Raw genomic sequence first — 9,102 nt, 5'->3', positions numbered from 1 at the left:
TAATTTAATCCCATTTTTAGAGTGAAAGTTTGTTAAATTTGTATTCATTATCACTTGTTTTAGCCCATTTTAAAAACTCGAGAGCACAATTCTAAATGCAACTAAAACTACTTTACTCACCCGCCACTTACTTTATTTCATATTTAAAATTCGGGAGTAAGAGATATGATTTTGATTCCTGTTAATCGGACATATTAACAATCAACCAAATATCCCCATAATATAATGGAAAATAATTCTTTTGTTTTCACTTACAGCTTTATGAACGATTGAGGGTTCGTTTTAAAAATATTTTCCGAATGAGCATAAGTTCAAGTTAGTACTATATAAAACAATAGATGATAAAAATTTAACCGCAGAATTTTTTAACCGTGCTCCAACTTAGTCTAATCTAAAATCTTGTAAAAAATTACTACACCCTACATTTCACTGAATTTTTTTATATATTTTTTACTCATACTTGACACGCATTTTAAGGATAAGAATATGATTTTATAATTTATTTTTAGTTTTTTTTTCTGTATAAAAATTTAAATATTATTATTTTATTAAAATTATTTAGAAAAACATATTTTACGAGAAATTTAAAATACGTGCTGATCTCCGCTAATCCCCGGACGAGTGAGTAATTTGTTTGTAAATTCCAAATAATTGACTTGTCGCCGTATTTTGGTTGATTTAATTACCCGTAACCGCTGGTGACGCCCTGTTATTCCCGAATTTAGCGTATTCCCCTCCCAAAATCTATACTCACACCAACTTGTAACTTGTGTCTATACATCTCCATTTCTCGCTGTCAAGTTTTTACCACCATTTTCATTTTCTTCAAAGCCGCCATTGTTGCCCTCTCGCTCAGGCTCAATTCCACGCACACTCAGATCTACACACACACAGTTAATTCACTTACCTTGATCGCGAACTACAGGTTTAATTTCAACTAATTCACAACTAATTCAACTCAGTTTCAACTAATTTAACATATATAGATACAAATTTAAGTTATAAATGTGTATTTATAAGTTAATGATCTCTGATTTGTTGATTGTTGTGATTTTTCTACAGATTAGTTGAACTGAGCTGCTTTGGTTCCCTAGGGCTTGTGTATCATGTACTGTTAATATTTTTTGTGGTGTACAGTTTAATTGCGGTGCGTTTTCGTTTCGTGATTATTTGTTATTTTATTGTTTCGAGAATTTTTTGTTTGTTTGTTTGTTTGTTTACAGTGTGGGATGTTGATTAGGTTTTGGTTATGTTATAGGAAGTTGTACAGGATGGGACATATTTACTATATTGCGGTTGCGTTGCCCTGCACGGTTGGGGCTATTGTGTTGGCACTTGTGCACATTTATAGGCATTTGTTGAATTATACGGAACCTACTTATCAGAGATACATTGTTCGGATTATCTTCATGGTTCCTGTGAGTTTTTCTACTCATTTTTATTTGTTCGAAACTGTATGTGGATGATTAATGTTGTGGATTTGTGGTCGTTTTGAATATGTGGAATGTAAAATTTGTGTTGGAGTTGTCGTATTGTTTGAATTTCGTTTCTCCAAGGGTCTGATTTTATGTTTAATTAGTGTCCGAACCCAGAAATTTCTAGAGTAAGATTTAGTGCGGAATGATTTTAATGTAAAGAGTAAGTACGCAAGCAAACCTCCTATGTTTGGATGATTTAAATATTATACAGCAGTTCCAATGAGTTATTAATTGAATAAAACTAATTTTCAGTTGTATCTTGCTTCAGTTATCCGAAAGATAGAGCCAAAGACTAATTTTGTATTTTTATGCCTATAACTTTACGTAGATATATTTTAAACAGAGGTGTACCTTTAGCGGCATGCCTTTAATTTTGTCAAATGTTTGTTGGTTGAATGGAATTTGGTTTTGGTGCATCCATCAACTTTCAGAATATTTTTTAAAAGGGGGCTTACATGGAATTTTTGTTGAATATTGTCATACTATGCTGTCTTTTCTTCCATTCAGTACAATAAACGTATCTAGATTCTATGTTCTCCTCTTTGCTTTGTTTATCTCTTTTGCTCTTTCTTTAACTAGGCTTACCTTTTTCTGTGTGTCAACTTTGTTGTCGTGAGAATTTAAAGTTTCGGAAAGTGCAATTGTTCTTTGTTCGGTAGCAACTACCTTTTATAAACCTTAGATTAAGCTTTTTCGCAGTAAGTTAAACTTTGCTACAAAAAGAATAAGTTTAACTTTGCTGCAAAAAAAAAATTCTGCTTATCTCTGGATGAGTCAGATTGCCCACTTTAAGTGTTAACAGATCTCTTCAGGGACCTATTGTGGCTTATCTAGAGACTTGAGTTTCTTGGGTCTCTTGCCATATTAGTTTCCGATGTCTCCGATGCCCTTTAAGATGCGACTTTTTTATATTTGAGTGTATCACTTTCTGTATAGAAGCGCTTCATATTGTGAGAACTATTTCTGAGTTTGCACTTGAAGAATGGCATCAGTGAAGTGTAGTTGGTAGCTTTAGACACTGTGGTATTATTGTGTTCAAGTTTCTTCTGTAGTTTGACTTAACAGCTGAAGTACCTGGATGATGGCTCCTTTCAGAGAAACTCCAGGACATAAAAGAATAATCCTTAAGATATTGAGACGTTCTGTTATTATATGTAACTTTTTTGGTGGAGTCTGCTGTATGCTGCTATGTAGTTTGATATTGCATGTAGCTTGTGTTTATTGCGGATATTATGATCCGCAATCCACTCCTTTTCCTGTAGAAGTATGTTTATGAGCTATGGCTCAAGTACTAATGAGGTGGCTTTACAAGAACGTAAATTTGGATTTAGTAATTAGTAAATGTAATGTAATTATTTCATGAACTGCAGTGTTTTCTCTTTATTACTTTGTGCTTCTGCTGTAAGGTCTTTTTTTGTTCTCTCCATTTATTTGCTGAGGTGTCTTATACTCTTATTAAAATTTATTGTTTCTAATCTTATAAATGATGTCTGTTTGACAGGTTTATGCATTAATGTCCTTCCTGTCCCTTGTCATAAATGAGAGTGCTACAATATATTTCAACTCCATTAGAGAAATGTAAGTACACTCATATCTTTAGTTTTTATACTGTGAATCCAGTTTTAGTTCCCTTCCACGGTCATACTTTGCATACTTTCTGCTCTTTAAGTTAAAAAGTTACATCCAAGCTAATATTCTCTTAATCTCTCCCCTAATATGCATTTCAGTTACTCCGTTTACGTTATAGTTTTGTGAGCATGTTTATGACTTGATTGCATGACATTATGGTGTTAACATATGATTTCAGCTTTACAATACTCATCTTTGATAATTTCTACTAGTCTGATGTATTTGGATGGAGGCTACAAGCACCTGAATTTTGCTTGTTGTACTAAACCAGTTTTTCTGTTCTGAACTTGGATAATAAGCTAGAAATGAACAAGTCCATTAATTGCTTGACATGGTAAAATTTGATTAGGCCAATTATTAAAGGACATGATCCAATACATAGCTTTGTTTTCTTTTGATAGTTTATAATAATAAATATAAAGAATACTCGCGTTATTTGAATATATATGTCTTTGATTGCCGAATACTCTTCATGATATTGTTTCCTGTTTGACAGAGATTCATACAAAAATTCAGCACAAGATAAACTTGCTTTTCTCTTGCTCTTTCAGATATGAAGCATGGGTCATCTATAATTTCTTGTCACTGTGCCTAGCATGGGTAGGTGGACCCGGAGCTGTCGTAATAAGTCTTAGTGGTCGCGTTCTGAAGTCAAATTGGTGTCTAATGACATGTTGCTTCCCTCCTATTCCTCTTGATGGGTGAGCTATTCCATCATCTCCGCCTTGTGGTTGATTGTTAATTTTTCATGGGCAACCTTTAAACGAATTAGGATTTGATTGCTATGACAAAAATATAACTGTGTTAGCTGAATTCTGTTGGACAAAATTAAAGTCAATAAGTGAATTTTCTTTGTTCCTGAAATTTTTTAGAACGAGTTATGGACAACAAGACAAAAATAGAAGCTTGCTGCTTTTCTTGCCAAACTATGTCTACAGGCATTGCAAGGAGTTTTAATGGGTGAAAGATGAATGAAAATAAAAGCTGACAGAAGCATGTTTTTTTTATCATCTCATTACTACCTACCATAGTACCATGAACAAACACAAATAATAGGTAAAATTAAAATCAAAACGATGGTTAAATAGTTGTCAAGATTAAAAGATTTACATGTCTTCTATTTCCTTAATGGACTTCGGACAATAAGTGTGTTTCCTTGTCGTGTTGTTTTTTCTTCCCAAAAAATCTATGTTAGGATCTTATTTGTGTTCCCAAAAAAAACTATGTTAGGATCTTATGTTGGTAGAAATTGATATTGATTCCTGTCCTATATGCACTATGTTTTGCCACTCTAATCATTCGGTAAGCTATATTATCTGTATGATAGAGAATTTAAATGCTGATTCGTAATGCCTAATCATTTGGCTAGAATTTAAGTGCCTCATTCAGGCTTGTGTACTTCATAAGATGCTGTTACGTTTAGATTGAAGTTTAAAATAAGTTTCTTATGGAATTGATCCGCATATGAAGTTTACATCTCTCTGTACTTGATAAACTATGTATCTGAAGCTGTTAAAGCTGTGCAGGCGCTTCATACGAAGGTGCAAGCAAGGGTGTTTGCAATTTGTGATCCTTAAGCCTATATTAGTTGCAGTGACACTCGTCCTTTACGCAAATGGAAAGTATCATGACGGAAATTTCAGTGCAGGACAATCATATTTGTATCTCACTATCATATATACGATTTCATACTCTGTGGCGTTGTATGCCCTGGCCTTGTTCTATGTTGCATGCAGGGATTTGCTCCAACCATTCAATCCTGTTCCGAAGTTCATCATTATCAAGTCTGTCGTCTTCCTCACTTATTGGCAGGTACTGCTTAAGTGTATTGTTTTGTGTTAATAGGAGAGGTGGCCCGTTCTGGCACAATTTAGAGTTAAAATGTCTTGAAGAGCACAATCTGAAAAATTGGCCCTTTTTGGTACAAGAAGATGCCACTTGATTTAATGTCATTGTTATCTTACCAATTTTAATATAAGATCAGTGGTCAAAGTTGGCACATGGGGAGCATGTACTGCCATGTCCAGGGTTCAACCCCACCGGCTGCCTTCTGTGTTTTTTTATAATCCAAGCAACCAGTACCAGTTTATAAAAACCGGACATGTATATGTGTTATTAAGAACGCAATTGTACTTTGCTTTTTTCATTTGCTTTTAACAAAATATATCTATAAATGAATAGAATACCACTCGCCGTTGTGTTTTCAGATTACTCATGTTAAAGATGCGTTTCTCTGTGACATTTAGGGTTTGTTTTAATCTAATTTTACTTAACTGTTAAGCATTTCTGTTAGTTAATCACTCATTTTCTGATAATAACATTTACTAGGTTATTTATGTCAAATATGTGTTTGTAGTATGATTGAAATATAGCATACTTGTGATCTGGCTCACCATGTAATATCATGTGATTTACTAATCACTTCTTTGCAGAAAATTTAAAGCTTGCTTCATAACTTTTTCTCGCATTGTGATTTATCATTGTTTTGAATCATGTAGTCTTTTGTAATAAGGGTACAATCTGATTAGGTGCGTGTCTTTGTTTTTTTTGGGACTAGATACATATAACTAAGATTCTACTTACATCAATTATCTTCTTTTTTCTTAGGGTGTTTTGGTATTTTTAGCGGCAAAGTCTGGGTTCATAAAGGATACAAAGGAAGCTGCTGAATTTCAAAATTTTATTATTTGTGTTGAGATGCTTATTGCTGCTGTTGGTCACCTCTATGCATTTCCATACAAGGAATATGCTGGTGCAAACATTGGCATTTCTCGTGGATTTTCAGAAAATCTTGCACATGCTCTGAAGTTAAATGACTTCTATCATGATACTGTTCATCAGGTATGTCCGCTAACTTTCTGCTCATTCTAATGTTTCAGCGTTTAATCTCTTATTAAAATAATCTTGTTTGCTACAAATTATTTCTGTTCCTTCTTGAAGTTTCATATATAGTCTTGTCTATTCTGCAGTTTGCACCAACCTACCATGATTATGTACTATACAACCATAGCGAGAGTGAGGGGGAATCAAGGAAGTATCGAGCTAGAACCTTTGTTCCTACTGGACCAGAGATGGATGCTGTTAGGAAAAATAAGCATGTAACTGGAAACAAGTTAGAAGACATACAGCTTTCAAGTATATCATGTTCTGCTACTAGCACTCCCCCGAACCAGAGCACAGTACAGGTCCTACAGGATACCTCAAAATCAGAGGCAATGAACTCTTCATTACTAATGGATGCCTCTCTGGCAGTGCCATATGACCTGACACTTGTTGACATAGACATGTCCAGTTATCCTGGAGAGGTGCCTGCTGCTAATAATTTATCTGGGACAAGGTGACAATAGTGGTTAGATGCTCAATTGTAATTTCTGATCCAATAACTGTTTTGGGGTGCTAATATTGGTTTCTTTTCCCTATTTATTGTCATGCTTTCAGGTCATTATGTTTCTACTGTCATTAGATTTTGTACATGTAGGATACTTCTTTTTCACACACTTACACAATATAAGTTGCAAAATGTATTGTGGACACACAACAATATTTGTGCTACTTTAGAATTTGTATCAAAATTTTGGTGTATCGTAGCTTTACGCAATATGGGACTTCCTGTGGATTTAGGTGGATTTAATGATGTGTAGCTTGAGAATGCAAATATATAATACAATTACCACAGTTTGCTGGGCCTGTTGTGTACAGTTTAGAAGTTTTGATTACTAGTGATTGGTTTGTGATTAAGATAGTATATAGGGAGTATATATATCATATAAAGAAGAAAATTTTGGAGGGTGTCTTCAGGAACTTGCCTTGAGGTGGTGAGTTCTTCATATATAAAGTTACAAGGATACATTTATAAATTCTCAATAAGAATATAAATCAATAATTCAAATACATATTAGTTCCGAGTATCTTCTCCTGCGGCCATCTGGATCATTACTACTTTTTAAAGGATTAGGGTCTCTATTGTTTACAAGTAGCATTACTGGTGGTTTCAGCGAGTAAAACAAGCCTCTCCAGTCTTCATCAAACCATTTATTCTTAAGGAACGTACCTGCTTCTTTGCTTTTTTCTTTTTCTCTTCGTCTTTTTGAAATTCTAATTGCTTTTTCTTTTTCTGTTTGTCCTGTTGGAATTGTAAACGGTAAGCAAAAATCATTCTCAACACTGCAGAGTATGTATTCACCTGCAAACAACCTTATGAAACTCATTGGTTGATACTCATGTTTGAATACCTCTGTGACGAATGTTTTTCCTACAAAAGACTAGGTGAAAAAATCGCGTTTCACACGGTCTAGAATGATATTTTAAATAATAATTTAGATATTACGTGCAAAATTTGGTTAAATAGATAAATCAAACAGTAACTTTGAATTAGTTAATCAAAAGGCGCCTTTAATATTAAGCAACACAAATGATTAATAAATTATATATAGACAATAGAAATTGGAGGATCAATCTTATAAAATAATTAGGGTTTTTGGGTTAATTGCACTTTACACCCTACTATTATGTTTCAAAAACAAATTTGTACCAGAACTTTAAGAAATTCAGTTTGCATCCTCATACTTCAACTTTGGGATTCATTATGCACCCCTTTTCATAATTTTGTTGAATTGGGTAGGGGTAAAACCGGAAATTCAGCAATATACTTGATCAAAATAAAATTTATCTTATTCAAATATTATTAAAAATTGTATATTATTTTATAGCAACTATAAAATAATTTTTTTTAATTTTCAAATAACACTATTAATTTTACATTCAATTATCATTTTTTTAATATCAATTTCAAAATTTTTATTACTCTACTTAATTAAATTAAGTTATATAATCAAAATTAATTGTTAAAATATTTTTTTGTAAAATTACAAAATACTATAATTAATAATATAAAATGAAATCAATACTCAAATTACTATTATCATTTAAAAAATTAAAAACTTACAATTTTGTATCAAAATTCAATTTTTAACATTATTTTAAAAGATATGAAATTAATTTACTTAATATTTTTGCTGAATTTCCGGTTTTGCCCCTATCAAATTCAACAAAATTCTGGAAAGGGGTGCATAATGAATCCCAAAATTGAAGTATAGGGGTGCAAACTGAATTTTCCAAAATTCTGGTACAAATTTGTTTTTGAAACATAATAATAGGGTGCAAAGTGCAATTAACTCAAATAATTATACAAAAAACAGCTGTTACTTTTCGGATCATAAAATTAGGAGAAATTAGACCATCATAGGGTAACTGGAAAAATTACACAAGTACTTGGATGAGTTGTGGGTAATAAAGACACTTGCAGAATTAAAATAATGCTGACACCGATATTATAATTTTTGTGTTAATTCTTGTAGGCAAATAAAGCTTGCATAAAAGTTCTTTGCAGAAGTTCCAAACTTAGGTGCTAGAAACTCAACTCACCAACTTGATTGATTCCTAGAGCGCTTGAACATCCTTGTAAAAAATTAACCTTGCATCCTTCTTTAGTGTTTTTTTATACCTCCTCTCACCTGCTTTTTCTATAAATTTGTAAATTTTGAAACTCCTTCATACAATAGCATGATCAAGCAAAATAAATGACTTATTGACATAGCTGTGTTCTACGAACATGTGCTAACCTCAAGTGATTCAGGCATTCATGTATAATTAACATTTTTTCATCACTTGTCTATAGCTTTCATCAACTTAGTGATCCCAATTATCTAACATTTCTTCATCACTTGTCTATAACTTTCATCAACTTAGTGATCCCAATTATCAGTGACAACTTTTCTTTCAGATGATGTTGTACCTTCATCACCAATTGTAGTACAAATTATCTATAGAGTAAACATTTGTGCTAAAGTCATATTGCTAAAGTATTTGTTGCACCTTAAAAGCTATAGTTTCAATAGGATTCCGAGCCTAATTTTCTTATATCCGCAAGGAAGTGTCTAGCAAGTAACATCATTTGGAATGATTCCTTGCCTACTCACCATATCAACCAATCAAC

The 9,102-nt window shown here is 32.8% G+C and overlaps 1 protein-coding gene across 2 annotated transcripts; it reads left to right on the top strand.

The window, feature by feature from the left end:
* Positions 1-698: 698 nt before the first annotated feature.
* LOC141665499 (uncharacterized) lies at positions 699-6,738 on the top strand. Of its 2 annotated transcripts, none has more exons than XM_074471494.1 (8): positions 699-893; positions 1,063-1,147; positions 1,259-1,418; positions 2,980-3,056; positions 3,659-3,808; positions 4,634-4,919; positions 5,715-5,948; positions 6,077-6,738. In XM_074471494.1, the coding sequence occupies exons 3-8, from the start codon at positions 1,272-1,274 to the stop codon at positions 6,446-6,448; spliced, it is 1,266 nt and encodes a 421-aa protein (XP_074327595.1). In that variant the 5' UTR covers positions 699-893; positions 1,063-1,147; positions 1,259-1,271; the 3' UTR covers positions 6,449-6,738. The 2 variants fall into 2 exon arrangements, with proteins under 2 accessions (XP_074327595.1, XP_074327589.1); XM_074471488.1 differs by having other exon boundaries at positions 699-925.
* The last annotated feature ends 2,364 nt before the right edge of the window (positions 6,739-9,102 follow it).

The sequence above is a fragment of the Apium graveolens genome, chromosome 1, assembly GCF_009905375.1.
Source record: "Apium graveolens cultivar Ventura chromosome 1, ASM990537v1, whole genome shotgun sequence".
Taxonomy (NCBI): Eukaryota; Viridiplantae; Streptophyta; class Magnoliopsida; order Apiales; family Apiaceae; genus Apium; species Apium graveolens.
This window is presented reverse-complemented; position numbering and strand designations above follow the sequence as displayed.

Excerpts from the sequence above, each read along its gene's own strand:
- LOC141665499 (XM_074471494.1), top strand. The coding sequence starts at position 1,272 with ATGGGACATATTTACTATATTGCGGTTGCGTTGCCCTGCACGGTTGGG. Across the intron at positions 3,809-4,633 it reads CCTCCTATTCCTCTTGATGG|GCGCTTCATACGAAGGTGCA; the intron begins GTGAGCTATTCC and ends AAAGCTGTGCAG. Across the intron at positions 4,920-5,714 it reads TCTTCCTCACTTATTGGCAG|GGTGTTTTGGTATTTTTAGC; the intron begins GTACTGCTTAAG and ends CTTTTTTCTTAG.